The sequence below is a fragment of the Dermacentor albipictus genome, chromosome 1 (genome assembly GCF_038994185.2).
Source record: "Dermacentor albipictus isolate Rhodes 1998 colony chromosome 1, USDA_Dalb.pri_finalv2, whole genome shotgun sequence".
In the NCBI taxonomy this organism is placed as follows: domain Eukaryota; kingdom Metazoa; phylum Arthropoda; class Arachnida; order Ixodida; family Ixodidae; genus Dermacentor; species Dermacentor albipictus.
In genome coordinates this window covers 167,486,538-167,508,913 of record NC_091821.1, presented here as the reverse complement: position 1 = coordinate 167,508,913, position 22,376 = coordinate 167,486,538, and the positions used below count along the sequence as shown (strand labels likewise).

At 43.8% G+C, this 22,376-nt stretch overlaps 1 protein-coding gene across 4 annotated transcripts in view; it reads left to right on the top strand.

Annotated features, from left to right (window-relative positions):
• bsk (mitogen-activated protein kinase dJNK) overlaps positions 1-22,376 on the top strand; it is a 124,336-nt gene that overhangs the window by 48,445 nt on the left and 53,515 nt on the right. For all 4 annotated transcript variants that reach the window (XM_070528905.1, XM_070528911.1, XM_070528909.1 and 1 more), the window contains exon 6: positions 13,082-13,247. In XM_070528905.1, the coding sequence (XP_070385006.1) occupies positions 13,082-13,247 (166 nt within the window). The remainder of the gene's footprint in view (positions 1-13,081; positions 13,248-22,376) is intronic.

Below are 22,376 nucleotides of genomic sequence, written 5' to 3'. Positions count from 1 at the left end.
GGCAAATAAGTCCAGTTCCGGGAAAAACAATTTGGGAGCGCTTAGGGAGGTGATAGTGAAGGCCAAGGAATGCGTGTGCGACAGAAAGGAGGAGAGGCACCTAGTGGTGATAATGAGCGGAGTGATCGATGTACTGCAAGGATGAAGGGCAGGGATCGTGAAGCAAATACCCAAAGAGGTCACCTACCTGTGGCATGTTTCAAAGAAAGTACAAATTGCAGTGTGCGCAGTGCCAGAGGTTGAAAGGCAGGTGTAGGCAATTAAAAGGGCAGTGCTTGCAGGCAACAGGGAAATTTGGATGCTAGCTAAGGCAATGAACATTATGGTCATTGACATCAGCTGAGAAGATCACCGAGCAGGTCACAAAGGCGCTTTTGTGCATGATGGGATATTTTAGCGATAGTGTCGCAACACCGGTTGGATGTTGATTCGCAGCCCAAGCGAATCGACGTCAGGAGGGAAAATTAAGTATTGACTGTAGCGACACACCAGTGAAGAGCAGAATCAGACCACAAGGAGTTCGGAAAAGATGCACAAAGGATAAGAATAGAGAAGGTGAAATTTGTTGCATAACCATGCGGGGTCGCAAGCAGGACAAATGGCTGGAAATTCAAATGCAGCTGAATGACGAAGCGATTAGCATGTACGTTTTGACCAAAACACCTGATAAAATTTGTAGCAGTTGCTTGTTATTGATAATTTTGTAAGGGAGGGGTGCAACAGAATGACTGGGCCAAGGAAAGGTGTAGGCATGCTAATTAGGCGATGTCTGAAGTGGTGAAAGGTAAAAGGGGCATGTACAGAGCATTTATGGATTAGCGGCACATGGCAAGACAAAAAGACATTGCTGGGAATAGCTTACCTATGGACAAGTAGTGATAGCAGAGATGAAAATAAGCAATTGGTTGATTGCATTAGAAGCGATATTAATGAGTTCAAGATATGTGGCCAGGTGATAATAGTGGGAGATATGAACTCACACATGGATGATTTAGGCAGATATAGTGATTACAACAGCTCTCTAGTGCTGGATCTGCATGATGAACAGAATCTTATAGTTAACAGGGAGTAAGTGTCATGGGCAGGTAACGTGGCAATGCAGAAACAGGCAGTCCTGTATAGACTACAACTTAGTCTCAGAAATGGTCTATGAACTACTAGACCAAATGCCAATGGACGAACATGGAAAAAATAGCCTGAACAGTGATCATAGACATTTAATAATAAAGTTTGAGAGAGATACTAACACAGAACGTGAACCAATAGCATCAGAATTTCTTAAAATGAATGAAGAGCAAATAACAGGTTGCAAAAAACAGTCTGGGACAACAGTCCGGGAATATAAAGAACTGGTAGATGTTATGCAGCAGGAAATAAGACAGACACGGCAAAAGAATTGTTAGATTGGAAAGAGGAAATGACGTAATTAGTGAAACAAGGAAATAAAGCAAGCTATAGAAGAGTGTAAGCAGGCGTCTAGAGATCATAGACAAGCCAAAAAGTTTGAAAAACATGAAGAAGAGGTACAGAAAAAAGAAAAGGGTGGTGAGTGAGCTTGTGCAAGAGAAAATTAAATGTTCAAGTGAACGTTAGGTGCCTAACATTTGCAAAAGAGACAAGGCGCCCCAAAAAGATTATGGAACCATATAAGAGCACTCGGAGCTCCAACAAAAAATTTGCAGACGGCTATAATGGGCGAAGACGGTAACATCTACGAAGGATACAATGGGCTGCGGTACATCGCAGACATTATTACGGACAACTTCAGCATGAAAGAAAGCCTAGTAAACAGACCCAGATACAACAGAGAAGCCTGAGAGATTTGAATTGATTTTTATTCAGGTGCATGATTACACTTGGGAAGAGAGGACAAAAGGCAGTAACGCCTGATGGGGTTTATTAAACAAAAGCAGCAGAAAATGTCCCTAATAACACAGCAGCAAATCCTGATAAAATCCTAACACAGCTAATAAAAAACGTCGGTCGAAAGAGCAAGGCACTGCTAACTAATGCCATAGAGCAAGTGATTATAACGAAGAAAATTCCGGCTCGATAGCATGAAAGCAAGATGAACCAAGGTTCATCTTCAAAGGGAAAGGGGATAAGGATAAGACGAGCTTGTACAGGTCAGTTGCAATAACGTCAACGATATATAGAATGGCAATGGCTTGGCCACAAAATTCAAAATGTCGAAGTGGGTGGAGAAAAATTATGTACTGGGGGAATTGCGGAATGGGCTCAGGCCAGGCAGATGCTTAAAGGATATGTTTGCACAAACTCGGAGTAGACCTTTTTTTAATGGCATTTCTAGATATTAAAGGAGCCTATGACAATGTAGACAGGGAATTGTTATGGGATATTATTAAGCACGAAGGCATAGAGGACGATTCCGTGAATCTGCTGAGGGAGATACATAGAGTCAACGGAGCACAAGTTGTATGGGAAGGTCAAAAAGGTAATGAAGTGGTGGGAATTCACCAAGGACTGGAGCAAGGATGTTCTCTATCTCCATTGTTGTTCACGCTTTATGTTAAGGGCATAGAAAGATGACTGGAAAACAACGAATTAGGGTTTGATTTATCCTACATACGTAATGGGCAAATAGTGCAACAAAAGTTCCCTGGACTGATGTATGCCGATGAGATAGTGCTACCAGCGGACAAAAAATAGATTTACAGACACTTGCGAATATTTGTGGCAACATAGCGAGAAATCTAGGCCTCCAGTTTAGCACAGAAAAATTGGGAATAGTAATTACGTGGTGTCGATTCAGCAGCAAATCATACCCATAGTCAAGCAATATAAATAACCTCGGCATATACATAAACGAAGGATAGACTTACTCAAGCACCTACCAAGATAATCTGAAAATAAAAGGGAAGCGGAATGCAGCCATAATTAAACATAGCGCACTTTGGGATCACAGTATATATGAAGTGGTGTGTGGAATTTGGAAAGGAGTCATGGTGCCAGCGCTGACGTTTGCACATGCCATTCTGTGCCAAAAATCGGATATATTGTCGGGGCTGGAAGTTAACCGAAGATAGGTGGGCCGGTTGACTTTAGGAGCCCTGAGGAAAACCACAAATGAGGCAATGCAAGGGGACATGGGTTGGGCTTATTTTAAGTCTGAGAAGCACAGAGCAAAATTAGTTTTGAAGAAAGTCTCGGGAAAATGGATGAAATAAATTAGCAGTTAAAGTGCACAAGTATCCGTACTTGAAAAACGTAGACACAGAATGGAGGAAGAGGTCAAGAAAGTTGGCAACCAAGTACCAAGTAATTCAAACTGTCAATAGACAACCATGAGTTATCAGAAAGAAAGCAAGAGAAACAGACAGTTAATTGGATGCAAAGAATGGAACCAAAAAGGACCATGGAGATTTACAAGAATGAGAACAAGGAAATTAGAAGGGAAAACCTGTGTGGTAACACAAAGTGCAGTGCCTTGCTATTTGAGGCTCGAGCTGGTTGCCTAAAGACAAAAACATACTGGAGCAAATATTCAGAACTATGTGAGGCATGTGTATGGTGCAGCAGAAATCTGGAGACCACTCACCACATCCTAATGGAATGCGAAGGGATTCATCGAGTGAGAACCATAGGTAACATGCACCTTCCATAAGGGCTTGGGTTGAAAGCGGACGGAAGCGTCAACTGGTCAGCAGTCAAGATAAGCAAGAGGCGTGTGGAGTATTGGTCGAAAAAAAGCAGGGAAGAGATTGATACGACCTGATCTCTTACATTCATAGGTAGCGGTACAAGGTAAATTTTGAAGGAGAGAAAAAAATGTTAAGGAAGGGAAAAAAATATCCTAAATAGAAAAGCATATAGCATACCTAATTAAATCAAGCAGGCTAGGTGACTATTAGTCACTGCCTCGTTTCCAAGGGGATGCCATTAAATTGTCATTGTTTGGAAAGGGATAAAATACGAATTTGTAACCATGTTGGCTATCGATGGACTATGGAGGAAAATGTTTCATTTCATGTGGCACACATGAAATGCTTGGGTACTGAACATTTATATAATGAAAAAGTAATTCTGAACCGATCTAATGTAGGAAGAGTTTCACATGCTAATAAGTTTTGTTGAACCACACTAAGCCAGATTCCATTTTGATGAAATTTTAGTTGAAACAATGACTTGCTTGTTCATTCTCAGTGACCCGTGAGAGTTGAAAAGCCAACTGTTGCGAAATTTTGCGTCGCGTAAAACATATCTGTGTTGCTAGTGTAAGGCTTAGTGTTAAATTATATACAGTAAAACCTCGTTAATTCGAAGTCATCGGGACTGCAAAAAATCTTCGAATCAAGCGGGTTTTTTAATTAAACGAACACACACAAAAATGCAGCCCAGGCAAAAAATTTCGCTGCAGGAATACGCTACCTTTATTCGGCGATCTTTGGATTACATAAAGTAATCGGAGATGCTGGTTTGCCGCGTCCTGTAGTTCGAGGCTCCAAGGGTCGTGTTTTCTAGTTGGCCAACTACGTGCAGCATTTGAGAATTTTTATCGTGGCACTCAACAAAACTGCGGATAATGTTCAGCGACCCATAACTGCCCCAAGAGCGGGTGCTCGGGAGGGCTTGTTAGCGTCGTCGTCGTCGTCGCTGTCATCGCACATGGTTGCATCAGCGGTAGCTTCACTCTCCAAGTCTGAGTAGCACGTTTGTTGATCATTTTCAAAGTTCAGATACTTGACGAAGCCAACTGCACCAGATTCGCTATCCTCTGCGCAGAGTGCATTGACGCGGTCGCAATACTTGGCTCCTTCTTCATCAAGTGCGCATGAATAGTCAGCATCAGCATCAACGATGTTTTCCTTCGAGAAGCCAGCGTGTTCAGAACACTGCATAATTAAAGTGGGTTCCACTTGCTTCCATGCATACACAATAATCCATATGGCCCTGAGGAGGTCGATGGAGCCTGCACTTGAGCAGGTGGTGGCGGTAATCTTCCTCGTGTGGTGAATGACGCCTTAGTCCATTGGCTGCGAGATCGACGTGGTGTTCGGAGGAAGAAATACCATCGCGATAGCTTTCAGGTGTGGAATGTCACCATGCACCGGGCAGTTATCAACAACGAAGAGTACATTCCTGCCTGTGGCTGCGAACTTGCAGTCAAGCTGCTGAACGTAATCTTCAAATATTGCACCTGTGAGCCAGGCTTTCTTGTTGTGCCGGTAGATAAGCGTATCCCTTGGCAGCAGCCATGCATTTTTAAAGCAGCGAGGCTTCCCACTCTTTCCAACTATGAGTAGCGGCATCTTGTGTTTACCACACATGTTCGGGCCGAACAGAACGGTAATGTTTTCCTTGCCCTGCTTTTGACCCTTGACCGTGGTGTGCTTCGCTGCGAACATTTTTCTGGGCAGTATATTGGAAAAAAAAAAGGCTTCTTCGTCAAGGTTGTACACATCGTCTGCACTGTACTTGCTAAGCAACGGAACCAACATGTGTTTCTTCCAGTCGTCAACTATGCTCTCGTTTGAGCTGCAGCTCTCGCCACGGACGACTACGAAGGTCAAATTATTGCACTCTTTAAGCCTTTGACGGTCAATGACGTAAATATACGGCGCCGCGAACAAGTCCGAAAATGGTCGGTGCCGTATATTTACGGCGCCGTCTGTACGTTTAAAAAGCACGCCAATTTCCTAACTTTTTCTTTTCTGTCATGTGCTGCCATTATGTGGGGATACAGGGAATTTTTTTCGCGCGCCTTCCTTCTTCTCTCGGTTTTCGTTGCATGGTTTGTTATAGCGCTAGTTTGCTCCCGCACGTCTATATACTACCGCTTGCGCATTGGCGTGCGTGTGGGCGGGCGGGCGGACGTTTGGATTTTGTTTCGTGGGCGGTTTTGGCTTTTTGCGCTTGCAAAACTGATGGCTATCTCGTTCCTAATCACTCAAAGGGTGACCGTTTATTTTTTGCTCGTTTAGTACTCACAGGGGTGCGAATAGGAAGGATACCGCTGTGCATGCGTTTCCGTTTCTTTTCTGTTTTTTTAAGACTCGCGAAAACTAATTGGCCTAGCTGGTTGGCGATATGATGATGATTAGCGGAAGTTTGTCACATGTGTTGCTTTTTTTGATGGGCACACGACCAAACAGTTTTCTTGAGTGCGCGCGCACCTACGCAGTTCGATTACGCTATGGACGTAATCGAACTGCGTGTAAGAGCAAGAACATTTGAGGCTTGCGAAATATTCTCATGTGCGGATTTTCAAAGCCTTGAATATGTGCATAAAAATGCACCAAATTTTTAATTCTGATAAGTTTATTTCCTTTTTTTATTGTTATTCATGAATGAAGAGTGCATATATACCAATGCAAATTATTTTTTTCTCGTACGGTCACCTTAGAAAAATTATGATAAATTTTTTTCGAAGCAAGTCCCTAAAAAGAATCGGAATCTGCAATAAAAAAATCGACCCTGGGCGGTCGCATATGTCGAAAAAAATCGACCCTCAAAGGGTTAAGATGGCTGAACCATCCATTGCTACACTTCAACTCTTCGTGCCAAAGTTGTAGAGCCACGTCGTTGGCCTTCTCCCGCAGTATCGTTCCATTGACGGGAACGTGGGCTGCGTTTGCTTTCTGCAGCCAGCGAAGTAAAGCTTATTCCACATTTTGGTACGTGGGAGCCCGTACTCGCCACCGTTTCGAAGAATATGTCTTCCTGTAGGCCTCCAGTACCTTCGACTTGTTCTTCAATATTGTGGACAACGTCGAGAGAGGCACGCTGTGCCTTTCGGCCAACTCGGTCTTGGACCACAAGTTCTTACCCGCTTCTTGGATCAAGCAGAACTTCTGTTGCAGCGTTAAAGTCTTATATTTGGGCATCTTCGCTCAGTGGCACTTCTGCACAGTTCAGAAAAAACAAGCAAAAAAAAACGCCACACTAGCTGCAACACCCCTAACCACTGCACACAAAGAAATGGCGCAGACCGGCATTGCGTGCACACACGTCGCCGCAGGCGGAGAGAGAATGGGCGAGCGGCAGCCAGTGGCAGCAGCACGGAACACGCGCTGACGCTGCGACCTCTGCGACTGCGAGGAGCGTGCGAAGTGGGGGTGGGCGAGAGCATGTGACAAAAACCGGTATGCCCGCTGTGTTGCAGTGAAGCATGTCTTCTCCTCTGCAGGCGCGCGTTTCGGCGGTGCGCGGGGTGTATTGTGGACTGATTTTTGTGCTAGCACTACTATGGGTCAGGTGCTTCATCTATAAATAATCACGATTGCCATGTGGTGTCGCCTCGCGGCTCCGGATGGCTGTCGTTTCGTCGGGTTTGCGGTGACATGGGGATTCGGAATTGCCCGCATAGCACCTCGAATCTAATTAACCGGGTTGACCTAGGCCACTGGTTCACAGGGCCGCAGGAAACCTTCAAATTAGCTGGGATTTCGAAGTAACAGAGTTCGAATTAACAAGGTTTACTGTGTGTGAAATGCAAACAGACGCATCAGAAACAATTTAAAAAACCATGTTTTCTATACCAAAACTAGAAACCACAGCACCATTATAGCTTGCTGGAAGTACTTAAGAATCGAGACTTGGCTTGACCTGAAGTGATGTCTGATCATTGTTTCACACAACATAGCATATGTTCTGTCTCACTTTACATCCCAAGACATTCTCACATATATTGAGAGCAAAAAGCTAGAGATTCTGAAAATTGTCTGCGTATGCGTAAGCATTGTTTAGCTTGGCTGTGGCTTCGTTTTTGCTTTGTTTTGTTTGCTTGCTTTTGCTAGCTTATGCGTGTCTACCCATGACCTTTCTGGTGGTGAAGAATACTTAGGCTCTAGTAGGCAGTTGTCAGATTGTGTTGCCGCATCCGGCCCCTAAAATGCAATCGTACCAATTGAGTCGAAATACCAGGCATGAGTGCGCCTCGATGAAGTAGAGTGGTCAAAAGGGAACACCAGCTGCCGCAGTGGCGTGTGAGGTGTTGCGTGAGGGGAGAGTGCATTGCTGCGATGCCATGCCACCTTCGCTGTCGCTTTCACATGCCTATGTTATGCGCACGTTCCTTGTCCATGCAAGCTCTCACCTGCGTTATGACTGTGCCCCAGTAAGGCCCAATGAAAACGTGCCAAGCGTCTCAACATGCTTGCTTTCCCTTGAATGAGAAGAAAGGGGGTTAGCTGAAGGCCCTGATTTTTATTAATCATATCATGAGAAGCCAACAAACAAAGACACCAAGGATAACATGTGGGAAATTACTTGTACTTACTAATTGAATGAATGAAATGATAAATTAATGGCAATGAAAGTGGAGGAAAAACAACTTGCTGCAGGTAGGGAATGATCCCACGTCGTCGCATTACGTGTGTGATGCTCTAACCAATTGATCTACCGCGGCGCTGTTTCCCTATCCACTTTCTTCAGTGTTTATGTGTTACTACTAGAACTAACCTTGGGAGTGTTAGCCAGCGCCACCACTCACAAACCTTGGCGGGGGATGTGGAACATCCTTTCTGCCGCAGGCGTCACGAGTACGTGATCTTTCTGGGTGAAGGCAATTGGTCAATAAACCTGGACATGCTACCGGAAGGCATCAATGTTGCCGGATTTTAGACCGTCGTTATGTAAGAATGAGCAGAAAGGGGGTTAACCGAAGGGCTCTATTTTTATTAATCATATCATAAGGAGCCAACAAAGACACCAAGGACAACATAGGGGAAGTTACTTGTCTTTACTAATTTAATTAAAGAAATGATAAATTAATGGCAATGAAAGTGGATGAAAAAACAACTTGCCGCAGGTGGGGAACGAACATTAGAACATTGGGCCACCCCAAAATCTCAAGTTGGCCCACACCCAAATTTTAAATTGGCCCACACCCAAATTTTAAGTTGGCCCACACCGAAATTTCAGGTTGGCTTGCACCCGAATTTCAAGTTGACCCAACCCGGAATTTCAGTTGATTCACCCCTACTATATAAGCTTCCCCAAGCATTTTCTAAGGAGCACTATGGATCTCTATGGGTATTCTGTTTTTATTTTATATTTTTGCTTTAATTGTTCCTTATCGCTTGACAGCTTCCAGATGTCTACATGTACACTATCATACTGATTAAATGTCTTTGCAAATTATGCATTTTTCTGCAGATATCAGGCATTGCACTTTTCGCATGACAGGGCTGGCGAGCTCGCCAAAGAATGCTTATGCATTAAAAATACAGTGGGACAGCTCCCAGTGAGTCGCATATGATTCTGGGAATGACATGATATTTCTTATTGTGTAGCCATGCAGCTCACTGCGGGACAATCTGAACAATGTTAGAAATTTGTCTGGTTGCTAGTCTTACGGCATTGCTGCAATAATTTGGGTGAAATATCCATTTTCACAAATTGAGCTCGGGTGAAATTTCACTGCCCTTGGCCTTCAAAGGAACTGCAGTTTTTACTGTACGTACCTCACAAATTTACTTCCACATAGCTGAATTTTACATTTTTTTCCACCTCGTTTTGTCAGAAAACGTGCGAAAATGAGCACAGGTTTTTTAAAGGTGCAGGTTTAAAGAATTGTGACTATGGACTCCTGATGACATATTCATATAAACCACTTGTGAACGAGGTGTTGGTAATATTTACTGCAGTAGATGCTGCCAGAGTCTTTGCGTTTGCTTGGCTTCAGTTTGTTAGTTCAGCTAGATACCGTCATCTGAAATGGATGTTCAGATGCTGCACATACCACATAACTCATTCGTTGAATGAAGTCACCCTTTAGTGCACTCAAAAGTCTGGCGTCAAAGAGAACGCATAATTTCTGCATGGCAAGGAAGACGCCAGCTTACAAACAGCAGTAAAATCTGATACAAATTTCATTGGGTTATGTAAAATATTTGAATTGTATCATCTGAAGTTCATATCACTAAATATAACTGTAATTTGTATGCTGATGCAGCAGACACAAATTCATGCACATTTATTTACAGCTGTAAAAATAGCTTGACTTCGAATTTGTGGTAGTTGAATTACTAGTGTTCTCAGCTCCCTGCTGCACATTACTGCAGATGCACGAGTTCATTCCATAGTCATCATCATCAGCATGGTTACACCCACTGCAGGGCAAAGGCCTCTCCCATACTTCTCCAACTACCCCGGTCATGTACTAATTGTGGCCATGTTGTCCCTGCAAACTTCTTAATCTCATCCGCCCACCTAACTTCCTGCTGCCCCCTGCTACGCTTCCCTTCCCTTGGAATCCAGTCTGTAACCCTTAATGACCATCGGTTATCTTCCCTCCTCATTACATGCCCTGCCCATGCCCATTTATTTTTCTTGATTTCAACTAAGATGTCATTAACTCGTGTTTGTTCCCTCACCCAATCTGCTCTTTTCTTATCCCTTAACGTTACACCTATCATTCTTCTTTCCATAGCTTGTTGTGTCGTCCTGAATTTAAGTAGAACCCTTTTCGTAAGCCTCCAGGTTCCTGCCTTGTACGTGAGTACTAGTAAGATGCAGCTGTTATACACTTTTCTCTTGAGGGATAATGGCAACCTGCTTTTCATGATCTGAGAATGCCTGCCAAACGCACCCCAGCCCATTCTTATTCTTCCGATTCTTTCCGTCTCATGATCCGGATCCGCGGTCACTAAATCATTCCATAGTAGTGGTGGGCAAAGCTTTGTTTTTCTTTGCTCTATGGTGACAGAGTGCGTACAAGTCCTTGATACTCTTGACTATTCCTGAGAGAGAGAGAGAGAAGAAACCTTATTAATAAATGGTCCGGCAGTTTTGTTGTCGTGGCCTCAGGTGGCGGCTCGAAGTCCTTGAACTCGGGCAGCATCTTCAGCTCGAGTATTCTTGAAATTGAAAAGTACATTGTCACGGCCCTTGAATTTCTTGAGTAAGACCAGTCTAAGCTCAATTTCATCACCCACTTTCTTTGGCTGATCAGCATGGACCCAGCAAACTTTCCATTTTATAAAACAGTGGTACAGTAAAATAAAGAAGAAAAAAAAAAGCGAGCTGTTGCACTTGCCTGCGTGCCACACACATGCCTTTTGATCCACACGCCTTTGTTGCATTCACACTCTCTCTGCCTCCCTCCCTTCCCCGTCAGGGCTGTCAGGCTCGTGTTTTGGAGTAGTGGAAGGGAGATGGGAGAAAGACACATAAGGCCGGCGATGCAGCGAAGTCAAGCCGCATCGGTTGCTCGGTGCAAAAGCAAGTGTGTCAAGCTTGCATATTTTTCTTCACGCGGTCCTCGTGCCGTACCTTAGAGGTGGTCTGTGCTAAGTGCAAAGCTTGAGTGAGCCAAAACGGCTGATAGCGTGATCCTACTGAGGGCTATATTATAAGCTGCAGAGGCGGTCTGAACGCAAAAGCTTTGCAGGTTTGCAGGTTTGCAGGTTTTTAGTTTAGTTTTGTACCATAGATGTAAATCGACATGGCATGAAACCATATCTTTGGTCAAGGATTTTCAAATTCAGCAAAATGATTTTTTTTCTCTGTGTAATTCTTTTTCATTTTTATTTCACATTGCGTGATTATGAGAGAAATGTTTTATGGCCGCTTCCGTGCAATAAAAATGTCGTCAATTGTACTTGCTTGCAAAGAAAGGTCCAATTTTAATGTAACGAAACTTGAATATAATGAAGTGCCGATTTTAACTACTTCATCGTAGCTAAGTATAACTACTATAGTGTTTTGGAAATGTTATGTTAAACAATTGCTGCATTGGATGCTGCTCTGCTTCCTTGAATATCCTTGGATTTTTGTCTCTGAGGCCTGTATGAACCCTGGATGAGGATGAAGCTGTTGAAAATTAGGTGGCCTGACGGGGATGCAGTGACAGTGCTGTAATAGAGAGGACAGCAATACACAGCAAACCCAGTTTTGAGCATTGAAATAGCGTTGCAGTAAAATACACAGTTCACAGTATTGCACTCATACTCTATGATCAGGGCAAAAGGTGACAATGCACTGGGTGCAGGATGCGACGTCTGGTTGTATTGAAAGCATTTGAAGTTTCAAGCCAGGTTCAGCATTAACTGTTTTCATATATCCGTCGTGAATTAAAACTCCACACTGATAGGCTCGCAAATGGACCCCTCCGACTCCTTTCAAGTTTTCCATTGGGAAATACTGATCATGGAAATGATGGCACGAGATTTTGTTCGCAAGGTGTCTTTAGCCATTTTTGGTAGTTATCAAAGATATGTATAACAAATGTTTGTCCACTGGGAAGTCATTAACAGCGTCAGAACAAGAAATGTCGCTAGAGTCAGCGACATTCCTTGTTCTACTGCTGTTAACCTTGTGCTCATGAGCATTTACCCAACTTGTAGTCGTTCCAATCAGCAGCTACTATTTCGTGCATTACTGATGCAGTGCAAAAAAAAAAAAAATGAGAGTAAACAAACACATCTTAAGTGATTTATTTCAGGTAACTTTCTTTATTCCTAATGCTCTCGCTGGTACTTAAGCATGCTTCTGGCTGGAGGCCAGGATTCGCACTGTAGGCTTTGCAGTAGAATACAGTATCCTTCCTGCCACCTTTCTGTCTATCACAGCAAGCACTGCAAACCGAGGTCATTTGCTGACCATCTGAAGGCAAAATATGTTCATCCTTGGCACTAAAATAATCGTATGATTAATTGAACTAGCATGAGTTTCGTTCATAAAACACACTTGCAGAAAATGTTGCGGTCCTGTCAGCGCGTTGCGCCACAAATTGGCAAAAAAATCCCTTCAAGTGCTGCCCATGCCTGGAGGCATTGCAAAGTGCACTTAGTAGTTGAAAAGTTCCCAAAAGCTGGCGCTGCCAGTCCAAAAAACTGACAAATGCAAGCACACATGTGTTCGGCACCTCCCATCATCGAACCGGAACCAGTGTTTTTGCGTGGCTGGAGGGGCCCGACACATAAGCGCTAAGAGTTAATCACTTCAGGCCTCCATCTGCTTGTGGAGCTCTCTCTTGTTTGGATTTTATTTACTATGCTTTTTAATTATTGTGGTGAAATTATTGTCTGGCGATGTACAGCACATGTAAAAATTTCCAGGTAACGCAGATGCCTTTTTTTGCGAGTGTTTACATTGAGGCATTTTATTTCATGTGCAGGACTTGAAACCTAGCAACATTGTTGTTAAGTCGGATTGCACGCTGAAGATCCTGGACTTTGGCTTGGCACGAACTGCAGGGACAACATTTATGATGACACCTTATGTGGTCACTCGCTACTATCGGGCTCCTGAAGTCATTCTTGGCATGGGCTACAAAGAAAACGGTAAGTCTTGTTTGATGGCTTTCTCTAGTTACAGACTGTGAGCAGTCATAAGACTAGAAAAAGGTTGGTTTTTAGTAGAGAAGGTCACTTGCAGAGTTTGATTAGAGCTCGAATGTGATCGAGCTGTAAATCTATAGGTCTGTGTCTCCAGGCTGCTGTGAAGGAACCTGTGCTGCAAGGTTCCTTTTCCTTGTGTGTCATATGGAAGTTTAGAATTGTAAAATATTTTTATTTCTTCCTTATTTTTATCATGTGTGCTTATGAACATTCAGCTCACATCCAATGTTAATTGGAGTTAGCAGATGTCTCTCTTCTCCATGCATTTCGTTATTTGAGCATTTTGATGGCATTGTTGTGAACCAGTATGTACAACAGTGACTTGAATTTTAACCATTACATAATGTTTAGTTCATCTTTGCAGACTTCCAATGTTTTTTCAATGAAGTCTATCCCACGCCCCAATTCTGTGTTTATTGAGCATACTTGTTCTTTATACAGTGAAATCTCGTTGATACGATTCGGCTAAATACGTTTTTCGGCATAATACGTTTTTTTTTTTTCGTTCCCGGCCGATGCCCTATGGAGGTAAATGCATTTTTGTACAGCTAATACGATCGTATTTCCACGTCGGTTTGGATAATACGATCCCGGAAACGTCTTCTGTATGATGATAACATCAGAGCCAGTCCTTTGAAGCGGGTGGGCAGAGTTACTGAAATTAACATCGAGCGAAACGACAGGCACGGCCACGGAGTAAGACATATAGGAGGTGAAACTCCCGTCAGCGCGAGCGAGCGCGGTCGACCAGATAAAGTCACAATTGTTGCATGCGCCGACGCTACCCTATGCAGTGGCGGCACCATGCGGCGCGTCGTAGAAGCAGCAGCGGAAAAAAAAAAAAGCAGCGCACGGCGTTCACTCCGGCGGCACCCGCTCAAAGCAGACGACAAGCAGACGACACGGGTGTTTGCTTCAGCGGGCACGCCGTAACCGAACTGCGTAGGTGCGCGCACTCAAGAAAACTGTTTTGTTGTGTGCCCATCAAAAAAAGCAACACGTGTGGCAAACTTCCGCTAATCTTCCTCTTATCGCCAAGCAGCTAGGGCAACTAGTTTTCGCGAGTCTTATAAAAAAGAAAAGGAACGGAAACACATGCACGGCGGCATCCTTCGTAAGCGCACCCCTGTGAGCACTAGAGCGAGAAAGAAGCGGTCGCCCTTTGAGCGATTAGGAACGAGATAGCCATCAGTTTCGCAAGCGCAAAAAGCCGACCAGCGCAAAAGGCGCAAGCGCAAAAAGGCGAAGGGAAGTCTGCCGACCAAGAACAGGTCTCCAACTGGCTTTCGACTCTGCCGGCGGTGATTGCTCAGTACCAGCCAAGGGACGTGTTCAACGCAGATGAAGCTGGGTTGTTCATCAATCTTCAGCCCGAGAAAAGTCTCAGCATAAAAGGTGAGACGTGTCAAGGCGGAAAAAAAAGCAAAGAAAGAGTCACCGTATTGTTGTGCTGCAACGCTGATGGAACCGAGAAGCTCAAGCCTACTGTCATTGGCAAATACTGGAAGCCACGCTGCTTTTCGCGTAACCCACGCCTTCCTGTCATTTATAAAGCGAATAAGAAGGCATGGATGACCGGAGCCCTTTTCACAGAGTTCCTCACATTTCTGGATGCCCGGATGCGTGCCGCGAACCGTAGAATTCTTCTGGTTCTCGACAATTGTGCCGCGCACCCTGTCGATACTTCGTGGCTGCAAAACGTAAAAGTAATTTTCCTGCCGCCCAACTGCACCAGCCACTTGCAGCCCCTAGATGCAGGAATCATTAGAAACGTGAAATTTCACTTTAGGAGCTTGTTGATCAGACGCTTTTTGGCCAAGATTGACCGGAAAGATGCCAGCTTGAAGGTGGATCTTCTTGATGCCATCCATTTTCTGGCGATGTCATGGGATCGCGTCAAACCTGACACCATCGCCAACTGCTTCAAGAAGTGTGGCTTTTTTTGTGCACCTGGCGATACTGAGGAAAATGGAGATGACGGCGCAGAGATTGACATCCCGGACTGGGGTGACCTCAATGTCGACGCGTCTCCGGAAGAGTTTGTATCGGCGGACGACCAACTGGCGACATGTGAATTGCGCACCGTCCAAGACATCATTGCAGATGTTACCGCTGAAAAGGAGAGCGACGACGATGACAACCAAGACGCCGGAGATTGCAGCAGCGATCGTCGGCCATTAAATACTGACGGTGCTCTCGAAGCTTTGGACGGGCTTCGTGGCTTTGTCGCGTCTGCGGAGCTCAGCGAGGAAACTGCTACTCGTTTTTACGAGTTCCAGAAAAGCTTGCTGCAGGACCTCGAAAAGCAAAAAGTGCAGCGCAAAGTGACGGATTATTTTAAAGTGCTTTAATAAAAGCAAGTTCTGTGCCAAGTATGTATTATTCGCGATCTTTTGGAGTCCGTTTTGGATAATACGATTTTTGGATAATACGTTTTTATTTTCGGTGCCCGTGAGAATCGTATCAACGAGATTCCACTGTATACAGTAAAACCTCGTTAATTCAGATATAATAGGCCCCCCAAAAATGTTTGAATTAACTGAATGTTGAATTATCGAGCGTATCAAGAAAACAAAGTACAAATTATTACTGTGCCAACACGCTTTTATTTACTGTATGAATCAGCTAATCCCATTTCTATTTTATACAAAAGCAGTGCGGAAGCTGCAATTATCATATTGTGACTCATTAGCGCTCGCAGCGGCGAAGGCCTCGTGACTTACTTCTCAGTTCGGCGGCATCGTGAGTCTTCATCTCGGACATGTTTTTCACTGCCATGTGCCCACCCCGATTATTTTTTCACCGTTCAGCTGGTTGCCAACAAATCGTGTGTTCATCACGATGTAGCCAGTGCTCATCCTTGACAGGCGCTACCGCGACCCCTATTATCGTGATCATGGACAGCGACATTGCAGTTCCGAAGGCCCATGGCCGACGCAGTGACCTAGTCAAAACGAAACTACAGTTTGCTGCAAAAACTAGATTAAACAGCGGTCGCTATTGACATGGTCATGGATGATGACAACGCAGTTTTTAAGGTATGTGGCCGATGCAATGTTATGCGCGGCGGTAAACGCAAGAAAAGGCTTTAAAGGCTCAAATAGGGACAACGCGTTGCAGTGTTGCTATCATTCACACACTATTTCCGCTGATGACTTTGGCAATGCAGACTCTGCTTCATTTCGATTGGACACTAGCACCGTTTTTGCTCTTTTGTGTCGCCCATTTGCAGTGCTCCACACTCTCTGATCTGCAAGAGCTATCCAAATTAACCGATGTGCAGTGAAATGCGTCTTAATTAACGAGGTTTTACTACGTGATATGCCCACCTCCTGCAGTTGTGCCTATTGGCAGTATCTGTTTTAAAAAATACTATATATTTTCTTACAAAACCAACACAAAAAAGCACCATCCTAATGTGAACAAAATGAAGGCTGACTATCAACTAACACTGGACATTTTAATGTCATTCGAATCGAGTGGCATTAGCATCAAATTACATTGTTCGGTTGCTACACAGCCATATTCAGTGCCATTAGAATCAAATGACTTGCGCAATCGAATGAGTTCGAGAAACTCATTTGGCTTCGCATGCGAAGTATTCATGTAAAGGGGTAATTAAACTAATTTTGCATGCTTTAAGATATCTGTCATTTTCACTAGATGAAAGCTGTACAGCAGGTTGCCACAAAATATTTTTACTCTGCACCTCGGGGGTGTCTGGCGGCTGTCGTTTTACTAGTCGGCCATACTGTAAACATTTGGCCACCTGTAGGTACATATTTTTGGCATCTCGAGTGGCATCTGCATCTATTTGACAATCAAGCCTCTGTCACTGATTAGTATGCTTTGCTCGCAGTGTAAAGCAGACATCAACTAACCATTTCACCTACTGCAACTGAGCGTCGTCGTCGTTCAGTGCTGCCATGTCAGTCACAGTGTTTGTCTCCAATTTATCAGCTATGGCTCTGGCTAAGCCTTGTTTTTGCTTATAGTGGCCAGACACTCGGGAATTGAAAGTTTCATATGCGTGTTACTCAGCGAAGCGACGTCCCATATTTATGTTAATATAAATAGGTTGACTTTTTTTTTTTTTAAATGCAAGGATAAATGCCTCAGGGCATACAAGGGTATGGGATGGGGGTGGTTGACTTTTCAGACATTGTACACATACCTTGTTCGACTTTTCTCACCACTTCTTTTTTTTTTTTTTCTCCAACGATTGCCATTGATATCATGACCAAATGGCATTAAGTTTTCCTGTGTAGCACCACCACAGGTCGGATGGCATTCGCTGAACTGAATGTCATTCAAATATAGTGACAATAAAATGTCCAGTGTGATGGGGGTATTAGCTTGGTCAACGAAGTAGTGAGGTGCAGTTTTGACACACTTGCATTGTGCTGCTGTTCGTAGACGTCATAAGGAGTGCAGTACCACGCTGCGTGAAATATCTGCGCTTCAAGTGTTTTTTTGTTGTGTTGCAGAAGGGGAAACGCTTATAGACCCACATCACTTATTTTCCATCATAGTGTGCCTTGTGCACGGAACTAGGTCGTCGACCAATTTTTTGAGCCAGAACATCCTCGCACAGCACCACTATCTACTCGGTAGAATCAACTTTTCATAACGACTGAAGTTTCAGATGCTGTACGATGCCTTGCTCGAATTTTTTTTTTTTTTTTTTCTGGACTGATTCACATGTGTGATGTCAAAAACATGCATGGCAGGGGCCGCAAACAATGGTTATGCCATTGATGTTGTTGCCTGTGCCCTGACTTTTGTGATTGAGGTGGTTCTGCTGATTTATGACTGCCGTAGGACTGCTGTGAAGAGTTTCGTTGGCTCTTCACCAAACGACCAAACAGCAGCTTTGATCAGCAACTCCCTACACAACCATGCACCAACCCTTGTTACGCCTAGATGCTGTGGGTGGTGGGCAGGAAGCCACTGCGGGAAGCTTGCTCTTGATATGTTCGTACTCTGAGACAACTGCATCGGAGATTTGTTGGATTGGGCATGAGATACTGTATTTACTCGAACGTAACGTGACCCCGATTATGATGTGAGGGTTGACTTTCCAACCACACGATATAGGTAAAAAAGAAAAAAGAAACACAAATGTAATGTGAGATGAATGGAAAAAGAAATGGTACCTTTATTCAAAGAATCGTAATTCGAAAATGGGCTTTTTTTTTACTCATCGTCATCTGAGTAAGAGGCAGAGCTTTGCTTGGGTAGCATTCTTGGGCGATCATTTTTGGAGATAGTTTCGCTTTCGGGAAATTTCTCACTGAACACACCAACTGCGTCCCTGAAAAGTGCTTCTGGCACTGTACTAAGCTCACTATCTTTGCGCAGTGCCAAGAGCACTGTTGGCTGTATACTTCGAGGAGTTCAGTGCCTGGACGAGCAGAACTATCTTCAAAAGTAGGGGTGTGTGTATATCAAAATTTTCTGTACGAGTTGAGTATGAATACTTAGATTCGAATATCGAATCGAATATTAAGATAATGATATGCATATGCATTTATTAGCAAGTTTGGCTAATTTGTTATGCCAGAACATTGAAATTGCATTGTCAATGGTGAAAAACTAGACTAGTAAGCTGTTGTACTACAACATTGTGTATTTGGCTCATATTAACATGGAAAATTTAGTAAATCCCACTAGTTGTCCTCACCAGCCTGTGCGTTATATACCGCATCAAATGCCTGTAAACTCGGAGGTATTTGACCCTGTGTCACTCATCACTCATCACACTTGCTGTCAAGCAATAAGCTCAGAATTAGGGGTGGCGCTGCAAAAAAAGGGGGGGGGGGAAGAAAAAAAAAAAAAGCTCCCTCGCGCTGTTCTCCAACCCATGCCCCTTGCTACTGAGATGCTGGCTTTCCGACAAAGTTTAGACGTATAATGTTTCAGTGTGGTTTACAGCTGAAATTTCGCTAGCAGCACAAAATCCCCCCAATATTCTTAGATTAGATGGAAACAAATGCTAAGAACCGTGTTTGCTCCCGTACAAACAGCTATATATTCGGTTTGATTTGAATATTCGTACCCACCTGGATATTCTAACATTTTTGAATCGAATACGAATATTAAAAGTTTAATATCCAAACTTTTGGAATATTCGCACACCCCTCTACAAAAGACTGCACAATCATTTCATTCGGGGCAGTACCAGGCTCCTACAAGGTCCACAGATCGAGCCCTTTCGACGGGCCTCCCAATTAAAGAGGGCCTCTCACTAATCCCGTTATCCGCAAATTGTTGACTCATTGACGTCGAGCAACAGAGCCCCGGTGAAGTTTCCCAGCTCCTCGACTAATAAAATTGTTCTTCTCTCGAGGCGGGTTCCATACTGAATGTGCTGCATTGCCATAATGTCACGAATGAATGGAGTCAAAGCGTGAAAGGCTGCAGGGTACTGCAGCACTGTAACCGTAACACCAGACACAAGCATGGTGAAAATGGCGTCGATTTGAACGAAAATCAAGTTTTTACTTCGGTTGACTTGTCTATGGATTAGGTCGAGACGTAAAGGTACATGTTGGCAAGGTAATGCTAAAGACCGTGGGATTGAAAGTATTAGTTTTAAAGTGGTCAATTATCCCGTTATTCGAATGTAACGTGAGGGTCATATTCAAGCAACGAAAATTATGAAAAAAAAAAGAAACTCGTGATACAGTCGAGTATATGGGATGTTGTATCAACTGAGGAATGGTTCCCAACATAGAGAAAGGACAGTGGTTTATTGCTTCAACAACAGTAGCAAGTGATCGTACTGGCGCTTCGTACGTCTGGTTAACAAGTGGATTTTTCAAGCCACGTAGCCTGCTTTTTGTATTTTCCCTGTCACCGGCAGTAGGCAGTGACACTGCGGTGGCAGTGTTCTTTACCGGCCACGCAGTGCAGAACATAGCTGTGCTTTGCCGAGGCAGATGATGACGATGCAGAGGCTGCGCAGAAATGTTGCGGAGAGTGCATCGCCACAAGTAAATATGGTAATGCCCACCAACTGGACTGACAGCCGCATGCGTGAAATGGAGTTCAGGTTTGCGGCCATCTGCCAGCAAGTACTATGAATACCTACCGAGCTTGCATGTGTGCCTACTGAATGGAATGGCCCAAGCTCGCGTCCGGGCATAAATCTTCTAACTGTATTTGCACAACACAGCCTAAACTGACAGTGTTGCAGAGTCAAGGTTGCATGTGCAATATGGGGATGTATGTTCGTCATGGCGGGACGATGCGCGACAATGCGCCATGGGGGGATGAGAAACGCACCTGTGGCCTGGACCATTGTGAAATTTAAAGTAAAAATTAAGTAGGTATTATTTCAATGAAGCACAACCTATAGGAAAATTCAGCAAGCAAGTTTTTCGCATTGGTACAGTTGTAAAAAGACAATGAAATTCAGTTTGCCATCAACATTAATTTTTTCAGACTGTTGGATTATGCATGCATTTTTGTGGCACCATTTGTTACCAAAAAACCGGTTGATGATGTTCCACAAATTGTTGCGTGTTTGTTAATTTCAGTGAAGTGCGCAGTATCATTGCCGCATGTATGCCCCCCATCCCCTCCCAATCAGTGTGCTTTATTCCGGACCCTGTTTAATTCGAGCATTCCTGGAAGGGAATCGAACAGTTGTTAGTCAGTGCTCTGTTGTCCTTACTTCATCCTGTGTGAAACGCTGTTTAATTCCTTTCTAAGAATGCACCATCCAGCCCAATTCAGCAGACTCCTACAGCTTAATCTAAACAAATTTTCGGGCCCCTTTGAGTTTGCTTTATCATAATTTGACTTTACATAGCAGAGTGCCCGTACACAGCATAGCTACAGAACAGTCTATGAAACTCTCCCTATCTTTAGTATTTTTCACCAAATTTTAGTATCTTTTGGCTTTGACAGTAGTATTTTTGAAATTCTAAGGTTGGAAGGTCTGTACCAAGATTTAAAGCTTGAAAAAAAGACCTTAAGCTTCTGCCAAACTTGGTGGTGGATGCAGAAAGAAATTGCTTACATGTGAATCGAAAAAGCTTTATATGAATCACTTTTGTGATGGAAAAGACTGTGTGGGAAAGACAGTGCCCTGTACTGCCTTTCATATATTTTGCCGACTGATAATGCAGACTTGGCAGGGACCTCCTAAAGGTCTGGGTAATTGGGAGTCCAAAATATAATAGGTTTAGGATACGAGGGCTATATATATATATATATATATATATATATATATATATATATATATATTTTTTTTTGAGGTCCGATCGGTCGTGAAATGAAAACCGTAATGAAAATCAAAACTGTTTTATATGGATGGATGGATGCAAAACTTTAATAAGGTCCTGAGGTACGCGACTCAGCGCGCTGCGGGCCGCTCCCACGTTGGGACAGTCAGGCCTTGCCCGACCGCCGCATCGTGGGCCCTCTGGACAGCCCTACTGTTTTATATGGAAAATTTATATACTTTCCAGCTACTTCTCTACCTAATCACTGCTCCGATTGAGACATTTCTCGTAGCGTGGTACCAACATTCCTATACCCTCATCATAGAAGGCAGCCGGCAGTGCTTTCAGCCTATTCTGTACGCTGGTCTGCAGCTTGTCTGAGTCCAATTCCTGTCCTACTAGCCAGTGTTTCATGTGAGCAAAGAGATGGTAATCAGAGGCAACTAAGTTGGGGCTGTACGGCGGGTAATCAAACATTTTCCATGGAAAATGCTGCAGGAGCTTCTTCGATGCAACTGCACTGTGCAGCCATGCATTGTCATGAAGAAGGACAATGCCTGATGACAACATTCCTCTTCACTTGTTCTGACTTGCCTTTCGTAGACCTTCAAGAGTAACGCTGTACGAGGCTGCAGTGATGTCCATGCCATGTTCCATGAATTCCACCAAGAGAACACCATCGCTATCCCATAACACAGTACCCATACACTTTTTGTTCGAGAAGGTTCGCTTGAACTTCTTTGCTTTCGAGGAATCGGAGTGCATCCACTGTTTGGATTGCTCTTTTGTTTCTTCAGTTTCGAAGCAGACCCATGTCGTGTTCCCTGGGATGATTTTCTTA